Source organism: Osmerus mordax, chromosome 9 (assembly GCF_038355195.1).
Source record: "Osmerus mordax isolate fOsmMor3 chromosome 9, fOsmMor3.pri, whole genome shotgun sequence".
Classification (NCBI taxonomy): domain Eukaryota; kingdom Metazoa; phylum Chordata; class Actinopteri; order Osmeriformes; family Osmeridae; genus Osmerus; species Osmerus mordax.
Genome location: NC_090058.1, coordinates 13,233,314 through 13,252,297, shown reverse-complemented (window position 1 = coordinate 13,252,297; position 18,984 = coordinate 13,233,314). Strand labels below are relative to the sequence as shown.

The window sequence follows — 18,984 nt, the reverse complement described above, 5'->3', positions numbered from 1 at the left end:
GGTATGGGTATAGCTCAGTGGTAGAGCATGAGGATGGGTATAGCTCAGTGGTAGAGCATGAGGATGGGTATAGCTCAGTAGTAGAGCATGAGGATGGGTATAGCTCAGTGGTAGAGCATGAGGATGGGTATAGCTCAGTAGTAGAGCATGAGGATGGGTATAGCTCAGTGGTAGAGCATGAGGATGGGTATAGCTCAGTGGTAGAGCATGAGGATGGGTATAGCTCAGTAGTAGAGCATGAGGATGGGTATAGCTCAGTGGTAGAGCATGAGGATGGGTATAGCTCAGTAGTAGAGCATGAGGATGGGTATAGCTCAGTGGTAGAGCATGAGGATGGGTATAGCTCAGTGGTAGAGCATGAGGATGGGTATAGCTCAGTAGTAGAGCATGAGGATGGGTATAGCTCAGTGGTAGAGCATGAGGATGGGTATAGCTCAGTGGTAGAGCATGAGGATGGGTATAGCTCAGTGGTAGAGCATGAGGATGGGTATAGCTCGGTGGTAGAGCATGCAATGGGTTTAGTTCAGTGGTAGCACATGAACTTATTGCATTATAACACTAAGCATCGGATTGTATTATTTTTCATGGATAATCAAACACAAAACTTAACTAAAAGAGATGATCTATTTATTTATAACGTTGTAGGAAATAAATATGTCAGAGTCTGGGATGATAGTGAAAACAGCTAAAGAGGCATGTTCTGAGGGTCTGGTGGTGAGGGGAGGAGGAAAGGAGGGCCTCTTCATTCAGGAAGTCAGACCTGAGTCCCCTGCCTCCAAAAACACGAGTGTGAAGGAGGGTGAGTTGCTGTTTATGTCTAACGAGGATTTATAAGTGACATCACTTTCAGCTAATTTGTGATGAATTTGAATAAATGTATCTGCTGGACATGATGTAGTGAATTTTACTGTTCATATCGTGTAAAAAGTCAATGGTATATAACTTAATATTATTTACCGTAACTTTATTTAAATTATATAATAATATTATATAAACTACAAATTGTATATAAACAGTACATGTATTTATCTTAATGTGTACATGGATTAACTAAGGGTGTTTGCAGGGGACCAGATCATTAGTGCTACAGTGTACTTTGAGGACGTGGCATACGAAGACGCACTCCAGATTCTAGAACGAGCCCAGCCTTACAAAGTAGAGTTCTGTCTGAAACGCAAACCCATTGAGGCCGTCACCCTGGAAACTGATCCAGCCTTGCCTTCTGAAATCGTAAATGTAACTATTATCATAATATTCTTGTATAATGAGTACTATCTGTACTCTCTGCTTTTGTAGAGTTTAGCAGTGGTATTCTGAATAGAAAATAACTAATGTTTTCCTTTTTTATTGTCCACTAGGGTGCAAAGGACTCCTCTCCAGAGATGAGGAGACGTGGAAAGACCAAACGGCAGGGCGACGGCCGGATCTCATGGCCTAAGTTCCCCTCCTTCAGTAAAGGACGGAAGTCACATTTTAAGAGATCTCACAGCTCCTCAGAGGCTGAAGAGCACCGTCAGTTGGAGCTCAGCCCTGCGACAAGCGACACAGAGTCGCCGATCAAGACTCAGGAAGCTGTCAAGCCCAAGACTAAAAAGCATAAGATGAAGTTGTCAGGTCTGAGAATGAAGGGCCGCTTCAGCAGGTCTGTAGACCAGGCTGACGAGGAAGCGCACATCCCAGGACCAGAGGAGAGGGGGCAAGGCTCATCAGGTATCCACTCACCTGACCCACCAGGGAGTCCAGCAGGAGAATCACCCCAGGTATATGTGTTAGAAGATCCAGAACAACCAGGGTCTACCCCACAATACAAGGTGCAGCTCATCAGCTTGGACACAACTTTAAAAACAACAGATTTAACAGCTGCAATAACTGACCAGGAGTGCCCCTCTGGCAAGAAATCCCCTGAAAGAAAGACAAAGAAGAAGAAAGAGCGTTCTGAACTCAAGCTCAGGATCATGGGAAAAGAAAAAGCAGCTGGTAGTCAAAAGAACAAATCCATACAGAAACAGGATGTAACAGTTCAGTCTTCGCCACAAAGACTTAAGACTCTAGGAGCCAGTATGGAGACCACTGAGCCACTTACAAACGTATTGATGACCCATAGCGATGTATCCCACACAGAGCTGGATTTGTGTCAAATCTCTGTTAACACTGAAGCAATCAACATTTCCAGTCATGAGAAAATATTACCCTCCACCATGACAACTGATGTTGAAATGAGCATGCCTAAAGTAGACCTGTCTCTTGACATGTCAGAGGTAGGGCTTCTTAGGCAATCCCCAAAGACTGTGAGAGAGAAAAATTTAACTGAACCATATGGTATACGGACAAGAGGACCACTAGCAGACATGGGCACAGCTAAGCCACGGATGGCAGAAATCCAGGGTACAGGTAGTGACAGTATTACACTTCTACCTGAAACAAATATTGAGGACTCCAAAATGGATGTATCTAATCTTCTGTCCAAAACTAAAATCAATTATGCTTCAGCCGACTTTGAGGCAAAAATCACTCCCAAAATCAAACTGCCACGAGTGGACCTTTCTGACATTGTATCTGATAAACTTTTAACATTTACAGACGTGAATGTTAAAGGAAGTAGAGATTGTACAGCAGAAGTTGAGGGTGTGAAGACAGTAATTTCAGATGACCAACTTCCCAAAGTAAAACATTTCAAAGATCAACTTCCTAAACGTGAAGATTTAGTTATACCTGGCATGGAAGATGCATTGACAACTAAATCCCAAGTGATGAAACAATCTAAACCTGTATTTACACATGTTGTTGAAGAAATTCAAGCTGAAACTGTACAAATGGAGATTGATGTGAACAGGGTTAAAGAAGTTGTCTCCAAACTACCAGGATTTAAGCTGCCACATGAAGATATTTCAGGACTGTCTTTTCACCAGGAAATTACCAAGACAGATGTGCAGGCAGAAAAAGTAAAAGTGACCGTGCATACCACACTATCAAAACAGGACAAAAACATCAGAAAGTCTGACGTACCAAATTACTATTCAGAAACGATTAATACAACCACAGTTACACCAGTCAAACTGCCCAAACCACTGCTTCCTGATTTAGATAGCCATGAACACATTACTGTGAACTACACTGAGGACAAAATCCCAAAGGACACTGGAATTACCATTGAACTTTATAAACGGGAGGACTTAGAGATCCCTGGAATGGAAGCTATCCAAACAACAGGACGGATGCATGTTCAGAAAACATGCATCCAGTTGCAAAAAGATTCAAAGCAGGAAGAAGCCACTATAGAAGAACGTTTTGAATCTGAAATACCAACCACAACAGATAAGGGAAATCTTATAAGTTTTGACAAAACTGGATCAAATAAGAAGACAAAGAAAGGAAAAATGCCAACACCTGGCTTTGGAATGGTAAAATCGGATGAAACATTTCCAGAAATTGGGATTCAGTTCCCTAAGACAGATATTTCTCTTAAAGGAGATGAGATCAAAGATGGAGAGGTATCTGGAAAAACATCCCATTTTGATATTATAGACTCTAATATAGAGTATAATATCAAAGTTGAAAAAGTCACTGTCTCCCCAGCCGAATTTAAACTACCCTCTTTCACTTCATCCAAATTTGAACTCTCTGAACCTGAACTGGATTTCAGTGCATCAAAAAAGGTAGATATCCAACAGTCTGAAGCTGAATTCAAGGACCTCTATTTTGAATATGAAATACAAAAAGAAGCAGCTTTGGGGATTGGACAGAAAGAAATAAAGCCATCGATGACAGTCTCCAAAGTTGGATGGTCAAAACCAGGATTTGTTCCTGAAGTGGATTCAAGTCATCCAAAATTTGATATTCAAATTCAAGGGGGAAAAGTGGAGGTCGCTGACACAGATGGGGATTTAAAACCAACAGACATAAAGCTTGACATCAAGGATTTTGAATCTAGGGGAAAAGCAAGTACATTCAAACTACCAACAATGAAGCTCCCTAAATTTGGTCTGGAATCTCCACATGTCACCATGGAAGTACCCTATGTAAAGAAGGAAGTGGAAATTGGTGTGGTTGACGTTACAGAAGCCAAGCTATCAATGTCAGTGGAGGGACGTGGAGTTGATATAGAAGCTCCATCTATAGATTTTGATGTAAAGAGCAAAGGGGTTGAACTGCCAAAGATGCCAAAGTTTGGAATCTCACTGCCAAAAGTCAAAGGTCCTGAAATGGACTTCAGTTTGTCAAAAACAGACAAGGACGTGACTTTACCAGAAGCCAAAGCAGAGATCCAACTACCTGATGTTGAAGTCAAAGGTTCCCCAACTGAATTCAAACTACCAACAGTAAAACTCCCTAAATTTGGACTGGATGCTCCACATGTCAATGTGGAAGTCCCCGATGTAAAGAAGGAAGTAGAAATTGGCGTGGTCGATGTTCCGGATTCAAAGCTATCAATGTCAGTGGAAAGACCTGTTGTTGATATAGAAGTTCCATCTATAGATGTTGATGTGAAAAGCAAAGGCGTTGAACTTGAGGGACAAGGAAACAAGTTTAAGATGCCAAAGTTTGGAATCTCACTGCCAAAAGTCAAAGGTCCTCAAATGGACTTCAGTTTGTCAAAAACAGACAAGGACATGACATTACCAGAAGCCAAAGCAGAGATCCAACTACCTGATGTTGAAGTCAAAGGTTCCCCAACTAAATTCAAACTACCAACAGTGAAACTCCCTAAATTTGGACTGGATGCTCCACATGTCAATGTGGAAGTCCCCGATGTAAAGAAGGAAGTAGAAATTGGCGTGGTCGATGTTCCGGATTCAAAGCTATCAATGTCAGTGGAAAGACCTGTTGTTGATATAGAAGTTCCATCTATAGATGTTGATGTGAAAAGCAAAGGCGTTGAACTTGAGGGACAAGGAAACAAGTTTAAGATGCCAAAGTTTGGAATCTCACTGCCAAAAGTCAAAGGTCCTGAAATGGATTTCAGTTTATCAAGAACAGATAAGGACGTGACTTTACCAGAAGCCAAAGCAGAGATCCAACTACCTGATGTCGAAGTCAAAGATATTTCAGGAGATGCCACAGTACCAGAAGTAGCAGCACCAGATGTTGATGTGAAAGTTAATAGAAGGAAGTTTTCATTCCCTAAATTTGGATTTTCAAAGCCAGACATGAAAGCCCCTGAAGTGGATGTCAGTCTTCCAGAGGTGGACGTTTCTTTACCGGAGGTTAAGATGGTAACCAAAGAGACAGAAATCAAAATTGAAGCACCCGAAAGTGAAGCTGAAGTCAAAGGTTCCTCAACAAAATTCAAATTGCCAACAATGAAGCTCCCTAAATTTGGTCTGGAATCTCCACATGTCAATGTAGAAGTACCTGATGTGAAGAAGGAAGTGGAAATTGGTGTTGTTGATGTTCCGGATTCAAAGCTATCAATGTCAGTGGAAGGACCTGTTGTTGATATAGAAGTTCCATCTATAGATGTTGATGTGAAGAGCAAAGGCGTTGAACTTGAGGGACAAGGAAACAAGTTTAAGATGCCAAAGTTTGGAATCTCACTGCCAAAAGTCAAAGGTCCTGAAATGGACTTCAGTTTGTCAAAAACAGACAAGGACGTGACTTTACCAGAAGCCAAAGCAGAGATCCAACTACCTGATGTTGAAGTCAAAGGTTCCCCAACTAAATTCAAACTACCAACAGTGAAACTCCCTATATTTGGACTGGATGCTCCACATGTCAATGTAGAAGTCTCCGATGTAAAGAAGGAAATAGAAATTGGTGTGGTTGATGTTCCAGATTCAAAGCTATCAATGTCAGTGGAGGGACCTGGTGTGGATATAAAAGTTCCATCTATAGATGTTGATGTTAAGAGCAAAGGCGTTGAACTTGAGGGACAAGGAAACAAGTTTAAGATGCCAAAGTTTGGAATCTCACTGCCAAAAGTCAAAAGTCCTGAAATGGACTTCAGTTTGTCAAAAACAGACAAGGACATGACATTACCAGAAGCCAAAGCAGAGATCCAACTACCTGATGTTGAAGTCAAAGGTTCCCCAACTGAATTCAAACTACCAACAGTGAAACTCCCTAAATTTGGACTGGATGCTCCACATGTCAATGTAGAAGTCTCCGATGTAAAGAAGGAAGTAGAAATTGGTGTGGTTGATGTTCCAGAATCAAAGCTATCAATGTCAGTGGAGGGACCTGGTGTGGATATAAAAGTTCCATCTATAGATGTTGATGTTAAGAGCAAAGGCGTTGAACTTGAGGGACAAGGAAACAAGTTTAAGATGCCAAAGTTTGGAATCTCACTGCCAAAAGTCAAAAGTCCTGAAATGGACTTCAGTTTGTCAAAAACAGACAAGGACATGACATTACCAGAAGCCAAAGCAGAGATCCAACTACCTGATGTTGAAGTCAAAGGTTCCCCAACTGAATTCAAACTACCAACAGTGAAACTCCCTAAATTTGGACTGGATGCTCCACATGTCAATGTGGAAATCCCCGATGTAAAGAAGGAAGTAGAAATTGGCGTGGTCGATGTTCCGGATTCAAAGCTATCAATGTCAGTGGAAAGACCTGTTGTTGATATAGAAGTTCCATCTATAGATGTTGATGTGAAAAGCAAAGGCGTTGAACTTGAGGGACAAGGAAACAAGTTTAAGATGCCAAAGTTTGGAATCTCACTGCCAAAAGTCAAAGGTCCTCAAATGGATTTCAGTTTGTCAAGAACAGATAAGGACGTGACTTTACCAGAAGCCAAAGCAGAGATCCAACTACCTGATGTTGAAGTCAAAGATATTTCAGGAGATGCCACAGTACCAGAAATAGCAGCACCAGACGTTGATGTGAAAGTTAATAGAAGGAAGTTTTCATTCCCTAAATTTGGATTTTCAAAGCCAGACATGAAAGCCCCTGAAGTGGATGTCAGTCTTCCAGAGGTGGACGTTTCTTTACCGGAGGTTAAGATGGTAACCAAAGAGACAGAAATCAAAATTGAAGCACCCGAAGGTGAAGATGAAGTCAAAGGTTCCCCAACAAAATTCAAATTGCCAACAATGAAGCTCCCTAAATTTGGTCTGGAATCTCCACATGTCAATGTAGAAGTCCCCGATGTAAAGAAGGAAGTGGAAATTGGTGTTATTGATGTTCCAGAAGCCAAGCTATCAATTTCAGTGAAGGGACCTGGAGTTGATATAGAAGTTCCATCTATAGATGTTGATGTGAAGAGCAAAGGGGTTGAACTTGAGGGACAAGGAAACAAGTTTAAGATGCCAAAGTTTGGAATCTCACTGCCAAAAGTCAAAGGTCCTGAAATGGACTTCAGTTTGTCAAAAACAGACATGGACGTGACATTACCAGAAGCCAACGCAGAGATCCAACTACCTGATGTTGAAGTCAAAGGTTCCCCAACAAAATTTAAACTACCAACAGTGAAACTCCCTAAATTTGGACTGGATGATCCACATGTAACTGTGGCAGTACCTGATGTAAAGAAGGAAGTAGAAATTGATGTGGTTGATGTTCCAGAAGCCGAGCTATCAATGCCAGTGAAGGGACCTGGAGTTTATATAGAAGCTCCATCTATAGATGTTGATGTGAAGAGCAAAGGGGTTGAACTTGATGGACAAGGGAGCAAGTTTAAGATGCCAAAGTTTGGAATCTCCCTGCCAAAAGTCAAAGGTCCTGAAATTGACTTAGGTTTGTCAAAAACAGGCTCTGCGGTTGAATTACCAGAAGCCACGGCAGAGGTCCAACTACCTGATTTTGAAGTCAAAGATATTTCAGGAGATGCCACAGTACTGGAAGTAGCAGCTCCAGATGTTGATGTGAAAGTTAACAGAAGGAAGTTTTCCTTCCCTAAATTTGGATTTTCAAAGCCAGACATTAAAGGCCCTGAAGTTGATGTCAGTCTTCCAGAGGTGGACATTTCTCTACCAGAGGTTAAGATGGAAGTCACAGAGCCAGAACTCAAAATTAAAGCACCAGAAGGTGAAATTGAAGTGAAAAGTTCCCCAGCAAAATTCAAACTACCAACAATGAAGCTCCCTAAATTTGGTCTGGAATCTCCACATGTCACTGTGGAAGTACCCGATGTAAAGAAGGAAGTAGAAATTGACGTTGTTGACGTTCCAGAAGCCAAGCTATCAATGTCAGTGAAGGGACCTGGAGTTGATATAGAAGCTCCATGTATAGATGTTGATGTGAAGAGCAAGGGGGTTGAACTTGAGGGACCAGGAAACAAGTTTGAGATGCCAAAGTTTGGAATCTCACTGCCAAAAGTCAAAGGTCCTGAAATGGACTTTAGTTTGTCAAAAACAGACATGGACGTGACATTACCAGAAGCCAACGCAGAGATCCAACTACCTGATGTTGAAGTCAAAGGTTCCCCAACAAAATTTAAACTACCAACAGTGAAACTCCCTAAATTTGGACTGGATGATCCACATGTTACTGTGGCAGTACCTGATGTAAAGAAGGAAGTAGAAATTGATGTGGTTGATGTCCCAGAAGCCAAGCTATCAATGCCAGTGAAGGGACCTGGAGTTTATATAGAAGCTCCATCTATAGATGTTGATGTGAAGAGCAAAGGGGTTGAACTTGATGGACAAGGGAGCAAGTTTAAGATGCCAAAGTTTGGAATCTCCCTGCCAAAAGTCAAAGGTCCTGAAATTGACTTAGGTTTGTCAAAAACAGGCTCTGCGGTTGAATTAACAGAAGCCACGGCAGAGGTCCAACTACCTGATTTTGAAGTCAAAGATATTTCAGGAGATGCCACAGTACTGGAAGTAGCAGCTCCAGATGTTGATGTGAAAGTTAACAGAAGGAAGTTTTCCTTCCCTAAATTTGGATTTTCAAAGCCAGACATTAAAGGCCCTGAAGTTGATGTCAGTCTTCCAGAGGTGGACATTTCTCTACCAGAGGTTAAGATGGAAGTCACAGAGCCAGAACTCAAAATTAAAGCACCAGAAGGTGAAATTGAAGTGAAAAGTTCCCCAACAAAATTCAAACTACCAACAATGAAGCTCCCTAAATTTGGTCTGGAATCTCCACATGTCACTGTGGAAGTACCCGATGTAAAGAAGGAAGTAGAAATTGACGTTGTTGACGTTCCAGAAGCCAAGCTATCAATGTCAGTGAAGGGACCTGGAGTTGATATAGAAGCTCCATCTATAGATGTTGATGTGAAGAGCAAGGGGGTTGAACTTGATGGACAAGGGAGCAAGTTTAAGATGCCAAAGTTCGGAATCTCACTGCCAAAAGTCAAAGGCCCTGAAATTGACTTTAGTTTGTCAAAAACAGACATGGACGTGACATTACCAGAAGCCAACGCAGAGATCCAACTACCTGATGTTGAAGTCAAAGGTTCCCCAACAAAATTTAAACTACCAACAGTGAAACTCCCTAAATTTGGACTGGATGACCCACATGTAACTGTGGCAGTACCTGATGTAAAGAAGGAAGTAGAAATTGATGTGGTTGATGTTCCAGAAGCCAAGCTATCAATGCCAGTGAAGGGACCTGGAGTTGATATAGAAGCTCCATCTATAGATGTTGATGTGAAGAGCAAGGGAGTTGAACTTGATGGACAAGGGAGCAAGTTTAAGATGCCAAAGTTCGGAATCTCACTGCCAAAAGTCAAAGGCCCTGAAATTGACTTAAGTTTGTCAAAAACAGGCTCTGCGGTTGAATTACCAGAAGCCAAGGCAGAGGTCCAACTACCTGATTTTGAAGTCAAAGATATTTCAGGAGATGCCACAGTACTGGAAGTAGCAGCTCCAGATGTTGATGTGAAAGTTAACCGAAGGAAGTTTTCCTTCCCTAAATTTGGATTTTCAAAGCCAGACATTAAAGGCCCTGAAGTTGATGTCAGTCTTCCAGAGGTGGACATTTCTGTACCAGAGGTTAAGATGGAAGTCACAGAGCCAGAACTCAAAATTAAAGCACCAGAAGGTGAAATTGAAGTGAAAAGTTCCCCAACAAAATTCAAACTACCAACAATGAAGCTCCCTAAATTTGGTCTGGAATCTCCACATGTCACTGTGGCAGTACCTAATGTAAAGAAGGAAGTAGAAATTGGTGTGGTTGACGTTCCAGAAGCAAACCTATCAATGTCAGTGGAGGGACGTGGAGTTGATATAGAAGCTCCATCTATAGATGTTGATGTGAAGAGCAAGGGAGTTGAACTTGATGGACAAGGGAGCAAGTTTAAGATGCCAAAGTTTGGAATCTCCCTGCCAAAAGTCAAAGGTCCTGAAATTGACGTAAATCTGTCAAAAACAGGCTCTTCAGTTGAATTACCAGAAGCCAAGGCAGAGGTCCAACTACCTGATTTTGAAGTCAAAGATATTTCAGGAGATGCCACAGTACTGGAAGTAGCAGCTCCAGACGTTGATGTGAAAGTTAACAGAAGGAAGTTTTCCTTCCCTAAATTTGGATTTTCAAAGCCAGACATTAAAGGCCCTGAAGTTGATGTCAGTCTTCCAGAGGTGGACATTTCTCTACCAGAGGTAAAGATGGAAGCCAAAGAGCCAGAACCCAAAATTAAAGCACCAGAAGGTGAAATTGAAGTGATAAGTTCCCCAACAAAATTCAAACTACCAACAATGAAGCTCCCTAAATTTGGTCTGGAATCTCCACATGTTACTGTGGCAGTACCTGATGTAAAGAAGGAAGTAGAAATTGGTGTGGTTGACGTTCCAGAAGCCAAGCTATCAATGTCAGTGGAGGGACGTGGAGTTGATATAGAAGCTCCATCTATAGATGTGGATGTGAAGAGCAAGGGAGTTGAACTTGATGGACAAGGGAGCAAGTTTAAGATGCCAAAGTTTGGAATCTCCCTGCCAAAAGTCAAAGGTCCTGAAATTGACGTAAATCTGTCAAAAACAGGCATTGATGTTGAATTACCAGAAGCCAAGGCAGTGGTCCAACTACCTGATTTTGAAGTCAAAGATATTTCAGGAGATGCCACAGTACTGGAAGTAGCAGCTCCAGACGTTGATGTGAAAGTTAACAGAAGGAAGTTTTCCTTCCCTAAATTTGGATTTTCAAAGCCAGACATTAAAGGCCCTGAAGTTGATGCCAGTCTTCCAGAGCTGGACATTTCTCTACCAGAGGTTAAGATGGAAGTCACAGAGCCAGAACTCAAAATTAAAGCACCAGAAGGTGAAATTGAAGTGAAAAGTTCCCCAACAAAATTCAAACTACCAACAATGAAGCTCCCTAAATTTGGTCTGGAATCTCCACATGTCACTGTGGAAGTACCCAATGTAAAGAAGGAAGTAGAAATTGACGTTGTTGACGTTCCAGAAGCCAAGCTATCAATGTCAGTCAAGGGACCTGGAGTTGATATAGAAGCTCCATCTATAGATGTTGATGTGAAGAGCAAGGGAGTTGAACTTGATGGACAAGGGAGCAAGTTTAAGATGCCAAAGTTCGGAATCTCACTGCCAAAAGTCAAAGGCCCTGAAATTGACTTAAGTTTGTCAAAAACAGGCTCTGCGGTTGAATTACCAGAAGCCAAGGCAGAGGTCCAACTACCTGATTTTGAAGTCAAAGATATTTCAGGAGATGCCACAGTACTGGAAGTAGCAGCTCCAGACGTTGATGTGAAAGTTAACCGAAGGAAGTTTTCCTTCCCTAAATTTGGATTTTCAAAGCCAGACATTAAAGGCCCTGAAGTTGATGTCAGTCTTCCAGAGGTGGACATTTCTGTACCAGAGGTTAAGATGGAAGTCACAGAGCCAGAACTCAAAATTAAAGCACCAGAAGGTGAAATTGAAGTGAAAAGTTCCCCAACAAAATTCAAACTACCAACAATGAAGCTCCCTAAATTTGGTCTGGAATCTCCACATGTCACTGTGGAAGTACCCGATGTAAAGAAGGAAGTAGAAATAGACGTTGTTGACGTTCCAGAAGCCAAGCTATCAATGTCAGTGAAGGGACCTGGAGTTGATATAGAAGCTCCATCTATAGATGTTGATGTGAAGAGCAAGGGAGTTGAACTTGATGGACAAGGGAGCAAGTTTAAGATGCCAAAGTTCGGAATCTCACTGCCAAAAGTCAAAGGTCCTGAAATTGACTTAGGTTTGTCAAAAACAGGCTCTGCGGTTGAATTACCAGAAGCCAAGGCAGAGGTCCAACTACCTGATTTTGAAGTCAAAGATATTTCAGGAGATGCCACAGTACTGGAAGTAGCAGCTCCAGATGTTGATGTGAAAGTTAACCGAAGGAAGTTTTCCTTCCCTAAATTTGGATTTTCAAAGCCAGACATTAAAGGCCCTGAAGTTGATGTCAGTCTTCCAGAGGTGGACATTTCTGTACCAGAGGTTAAGATGGAAGTCACAGAGCCAGAACTCAAAATTAAAGCACCAGAAGGTGAAATTGAAGTGAAAAGTTCCCCAACAAAATTCAAACTACCAACAATGAAGCTCCCTAAATTTGGTCTGGAATCTCCACATGTCACTGTGGCAGTACCTGATTTAAAGAAGGAAGTAGAAATTGGTGTGGTTGACGTTCCAGAAGCCAAGCTATCAATGTCAGTGGAGGGACGTGGAGTTGATATAGAAGCTCCATCTATAGATGTTGATGTGAAGAGCAAGGGAGTTGAACTTGATGGACAAGGGAGCAAGTTTAAGATGCCAAAGTTTGGAATCTCCCTGCCAAAAGTCAAAGGTCCTGAAATTGACATAAATCTGTCAAAAACAGGCATTGATGTTGAATTACCAGAAGCCAAGGCAGTGGTCCAACTACCTGATTTTGAAGTCAAAGATATTTCAGGAGGTGCCACAGTACCGGAAGTAGCAGCTCCAGACGTTGATGTGAAAGTTAACAGAAGGAAGTTTTCCTTCCCTAAATTTGGATTTTCAAAGCCAGACATTAAAGGCCCTGAAGTTGATGTCAGTCTTCCAGAGGTAGACATTTCTCTACCAGAGGTAAAGATGGAAGCCAAAGAGCCAGAACCCAAAATTAAAGCACCAGAAGGTGAAATTGAAGTGATAAGTTCCCCAACAAAATTCAAACTACCAACAATGAAGCTCCCTAAATTTGGTCTGGAATCTCCACATGTTACTGTGGCAGTACCTGATGTAAAGAAGGAAGTAGAAATTGGTGTGGTTGACGTTCCAGAAGCCAAGCTATCAATGTCAGTGGAGGGATGTGGAGTTGATATAGAAGCTCCATCTATAGATGTTGATGTGAAGAGCAAGGGAGTTGAACTTGATGGACAAGGGAGCAAGTTTAAGATGCCAAAGTTCGGAATCTCACTGCCAAAAGTCAAAGGTCCTGAAATTGATGTAAATCTGTCAAAAACAGGCACTGCGGTTGAATTACCAGAAGCCAAGGCAGAGGTCCAACTACCTGATTTTAAAGTCAAAGATATTTCAGGAGATGCCACAGTACTGGAAGTAGCAGCTCCAGACGTTGATGTGAAAGTTAATAGAAGGATGTTTTCATTCCCTAAATTTGGATTTTCAAAGCCAGACATTAAAGGCCCTGAAGTTGATGTCAGTCTTCCAGAGGTGGACATTTCTCTACCAGAGGTTAAGATGGAAGTCACAGAGCCAGAACTCAAAATTAAAGCACCAGAAGGTGAAATTGAAGTGACAAGTTCCCCAACAAAATTCAAACTACCAACAATGAAGCTCCCTAAATTTGGTCTGGAATCTCCACATGTCACTGTGGAAGTACCCGATGTAAAAAAGACGGTAGAAATTGGTGTGGTTGATGTTCCAGATGCAAAACTATCCATGCCATTGAAGGGACCTGGAGTTGATATAGAAGCTCAATCTATAGATGTTGATGTGAAGAGCAAAGGGGTTGAACTTGAGGGTCAAGGAACCAAGTTTAAGATGCCAAAGTTTGGAATCTCCCTGCCAAAAGTCAAAGGTCCTGAAATTGACGTAAATCTGTCAAAAACAGGCATTGATGTTGAATTACCAGAACCCAAGGCAGAGGTACTACTACCTGATTTTGAAGTCAAAGATCTTTCAGGAGATGCTTCAGCACCAGAAGTAGCAGCTCCAGACGTTGATGTGAAAGTTAATAGAAGGATGTTTTCATTCCCTAAATTTGGATTTTCAAAGCCAGACATTAAAGGCCCTGAAGTGGATGTCAGTCTTCCAGAGGTGGACGTTTCTGTACCAGAGGCTAAGATGGAAGTCACAGAGCCAGAACTCAAAATTAAAGCACCAGAAAGTGAAGCTGAAGTCAAAGGTTCTCCAACAAAATTTAAACTACCAACAATGAAGCTCCCTAAATTTGGGCTTCAGTCCCCACATGTCACTGTGGAAGTCCCCGATGTAAAGAAGGAAGTAGAAATTGGTGTGGTTGATGTTCCAGATACAAAGCTATCAATGTCATTGAAGGGACCTGGAGTTTATATAGAAGCTCCATCTATAGATGTTGATGTGAAGAGCAAGGGGGTTGAACCTGAGGGACAAGGAAGCAAGTTTAAGATGCCAAAGTTTGGAATCTCACTGCCAAAAGTCAAAGGTCCTGAAATTGACTTAAGTTTGTCAAAAACAGGCTCTGATGTTGAATTCCCAGAAGCCAAGGCAGAGGTCCAACTACCTGATTTTGAAGTCAAAGATATTTCAGGAGAAGTCAAAGAAATTTCAGGAGATGCAGCAGTACCGGTAGTAGTAGCTCCAGATGTTGATGTGAAAGTTAACAGAAGGATGTTTTCATTTCCTAAGTTTGGATTTTCAAAGCCAGACATTAAAGCACCTGAAGTGGATGTCAGTCTTCCAGAAGTGGACGTTTCTCTAACAGAGGCTAAGATGGAAGCCACAGAACCAGTTCTCAAAGTTAAAGCACCAGAAAGTGAAGCTGAAGTCAAAGGTTCTCCAACAAAATTCAAACTACCAACAATGAAGCTCCCTAAATTTGGGCTTCAGTCTCCACATGTCACTGTGGAAGTACCTGATGTAAAGAAGGAAGTAGAAATCAGTGTGGTTGACGTTCCAGAAGCCAAGCGATCAATGTCAGTGGAGGGACCTGGAGTGGATATAGAAGCTCCATCTATAGATGTTGATGTGAAGAGCAAAGGGGTTGAACTTGAGGGTCAAGGAAGCAAGTTTAAGATGCCAAAGTTTGGAATCTCCCTGCCGAAAGTAAAAGGTCCTGAGATTGATGTAACTGTCTCAAAAACAGACATTGATGTGACATTACCAGAAGCCAAAGCAGAGGTCCAACTACCTGATGTTGAAGTCAAAGATCCTTTTGGAGGTGTTGCAGTACCAGATGTAGCAGCTCAAGATGTTAATGTTATCAAGCGTAGGATTTCATTCCCTAAATTTGGATTTTCAAAACCAGACGTCAAACAGACTGAAGTTCTTGTCAGTCTTCCAGAAAGTAACATATCCATGGCAGAACAAATGGTGGACATCAAAGAACCAGAGGGGGAAGGTAAAGGGCAAGAGAGTCACCCTGAAGTGAAAGATGTCGGCTCCCCTACAAGGTTCAAGATGCCAACTATTAAATTCACTAAATTTGGTTCAAATGTCTCAAACGTCACTGCAGAAACACACAATTTGGAGACAGATATGAAAGCAGAGAGTCCGCAGAGTAACAGCGATCTCCCTGAGCAGGAGGCACAGACAGATGAGAGGATGAAGACAGAAGCTATGCAGGAGACTGACAGTCATGCCTCTCCAAGCAAGTTTAAACTCCCAGCCTTCAATATGCAATGGTTCAGTGTTTCTAAATCCAAACCCGAAGACAGCCATGCAGACAGTGGTGACTCGGAAGACAAAACTAAAAATCAAGAAACTGAAAAAGGAGAGAAAAAATCCCCTTCGTTAACTATGTCATCCTTTGGAGACATACTGAAGGTCATTGATGTTGAATTTGACGTTCCTACTATAGAGGAAGTGGAGGAAAAGCTGACACCTTCCATGGAAGGATCACCTGTCAGAAGTAAAACCACACCAAATGCTGGCCCAACACCTGAGAAAAGTGCTTGGTTTAAATTCCCAAACTTTGGACGGCTTTCTCCTTCAGAATCCCCTAAAGTCATGAACATTGCTGCTGGTGACTCAGTGGAAGATGACGTCAGCTTAACCCTCTCCCTGAGGTCATCAGATGCCTTCGCTGATATCAGCTCGACAGTAACAAGTGAACAAGTAGCCATATCCTCTGCTTCTCCAACCAAGGTAATGGTTAAGTACACTGACCCTAATGCCACTGTGAGAGAGACGACGGGCGACGTCATCACTTCCACTGCAAGGACTGAACTGATCTCACTTGAACCCCACTTGCCAGAGAAAATCACCATTCCAACGTTGTCTAGCACATCATCTTCCTCCGTAGACACACTTAAACTTGAGAGTGGTGAGATACATGTAATCACGTCAAACACACAAGCCACACCGGAGGCACAACAGGTCACCGTGTTCACTGATGTCCAGATGCGCTCAGCTACCAAAGATGCTTCCGGTCTGTGGAGAGGTGAGAGCTCAGCTGTTCAGAGGCATGTTGTGAGGGAGGCGTCAGGACATGGCATAGAAACGGTCGTACTAACTGAGAGAGTCACACATGTAGGAGTCCATCCTGGTGAGGCTATATCAGATGAAACAGCCTCCTCCATCAGACGGTTAAAGGACACTGTGCACTCGGAGAAAATGAAGTTCTTTGATGGAACTGAAAAATAATACGTTGTGATGTTTATCAAAGACAATAATACAGACAGTAATTGTATTCTAAAGTATGACTGAGTTTTAGCATAAGCAATCCTATTTTAGTATGCTTATAGTGCACACTTGCTGTAACCAATGTCAAATGTAAACTAAAATATAAACTTCATAAAACTGTTAACAGTGTCTCGTTTAGTCATGTGATTATGCATATGTAGACCATGTTCCAGTGTATAATCTGAGATAATTTGATTAATCCACTGTTGTGAGCCTGAAGCACAATCTATAATTTCCCTTTGTTTTGCTGCCAAACATCAAGTTATTATGGTTTATCAGTTTCACATAATGAATGATAATTTTTTACCTTCATTTCACTGTTAATGAATATAGAATGCACCAAATGTTAACATAGTGCTCATGAATTGAAATGTTTACATTATATTTATGCTATTATCATCTTACATAATCAAACTTACAAAATACAATTGGATATTCAAATATATTTCTTAAATAAAATTCCAATTTATGCAGGGAATTATAGCCAGAGATTAAATGGAAGAAGAAGAAACAAATCGAGTTTGTTGTATTTACTTTTAAACAATATTTGTTATTTTTCAATTTGCCACCAAAATTATAACACACATTCTGTATTCTGCAATTTGTATTGTTCACTGTATAAAGTTGAAAAAACAACGCTATTGTAAATATTTGTTGACTTTATTATTTCTTATAGAGTGTGACTTTGATTGTATCTCAGGATTGTATTCAGTACCTGATTTAGTCAATGTACTTAATATACATAATAAATTATATGAAATATTTGTTGTCTTCGTGAATACACTCATGAAAATAGGACTAGGCTGATATTGTTTCATATATAAATAAAGATATATAGTATGTGTATACATTAAATACTACAAAAATGCAATATTTGTTTTTAATGAAGGAATCTAATTTAGTATGTCAGTGATCACACCCCAGTTGGATGTTTTATGACTACTACTTTATATACTTTCAAGCATTTTTTACCTCAGTCATTTACCATACTGAACAATATTCTCAGTCCTCATGTCCATCATGTATATATGACACAACGTGGACATGCTCTCAATTTGGAACACAAACACGGAATGAGATGGGCAGAGATACAATATGCTACAGTCATTTTTGACCCATCACTTCTCCAGCTCGTTTTTTATTCCCTGTAAGTGAAAATGCAGTACAGTAGACCATCTCTTCAGCCTCTGATGGTGGTGGTGGTAGTGGACCGCAGCCTGTTCTTCGGGCTTCAGCCCGAATAACTTATTGGCTTAATTGGTGTCAAATTATTATATGCTCAGTAAGCACACATTTTGAGACTTGTATAAAAGCATTATACTTTCAAATGAACAAAATAAAAAAACTGTCAGTGTCGAGATGGCTGACGATTAAAAAGAGGTATTGCTCAGAATCTTTTTGGCCACTGTGCTGTTTAATAAAGCTCAGCATAATCACAATTGCTTGTATTGCAATTAAACCTTACCGGTTTATTTCATCTTCAGTTGCTGCCAAGTGTGTTTGATGCCTGTTGGGTTGCACCTAAATAATATATAAATATGCACGCACACACACATAAATGTTTAATAAGTGGAAGGTAAAAACTATTTTTTTCCAAACGATAGGCCTGCTCTCATATTGAATTGGTCAGCAATATTCTGCCATGCCAACTCACATTCTTTCGCTGCTGCTATGGTACTGCTTTTTAAAACAAAATATTGGTTAATATGCAGCATAGCAGTCACTAATATCTAAAATTATACTAGGGAGAAATGGCCGGTTCAACGGTTTCCTCCTTTTGCCATGATGAAAACTGTGATCTGTGTTCCATTGGTGAGGGCTTTTTATATCCTCATGCCCGAGCTTTACGCAGGGTGAATTAGGCTCCGAGTTGACTAAACACATTTTTATCACCTCTTCTGAAACCGTCAATTTCGAGTTTGACAGCTCAGAGTCAGTTAACCCAGAGTTGTGGTTTGAACTCAGAGTATGTTAACCCTGCTTTCTGAAATATCCCCATTATGTGACATAGAAGCTTCACACTGCTGGAAGCATGCAGAGGACTACTATTACAAACACTGCTATTAACATGTAAATGTATCCTTCTGAAATGTCAAAGCTTGCAGTGAATTGTGTCGTGTTCCTCTGCTTCACTGTCAGCCGTATGTCTGAGTGGACTGTGACCACCTTCAGCATAACTGCCATCCCACATACCTCCTCTGAAGGCATCTATGCATCTTTAGACCAGAAAGCTGACTAGATGACCTGCGTGCAGTAGAGACTGTATACACAAACAGAAAGCTGACTAGATGACCTGCGTGCAGTAGAGACTGTATACACA

At 41.2% G+C, this 18,984-nt stretch overlaps 1 protein-coding gene across 1 annotated transcript; it reads left to right on the top strand.

The window, feature by feature from the left end:
• Positions 1 to 654: 654 nt before the first annotated feature.
• Positions 655 to 17,528, top strand: LOC136949135 (neuroblast differentiation-associated protein AHNAK-like). The gene is made up of 6 exons (XM_067243341.1): positions 655 to 799; positions 1,067 to 1,230; positions 1,359 to 1,710; positions 4,012 to 13,882; positions 14,021 to 15,023; positions 15,066 to 17,528. Exons 1-6 carry the CDS (start codon positions 655 to 657, stop codon positions 16,623 to 16,625), a joined length of 13,095 nt encoding a protein of 4,364 aa, XP_067099442.1. The 3' UTR covers positions 16,626 to 17,528.
• Positions 17,529 to 18,984: the final 1,456 nt, after the last annotated feature.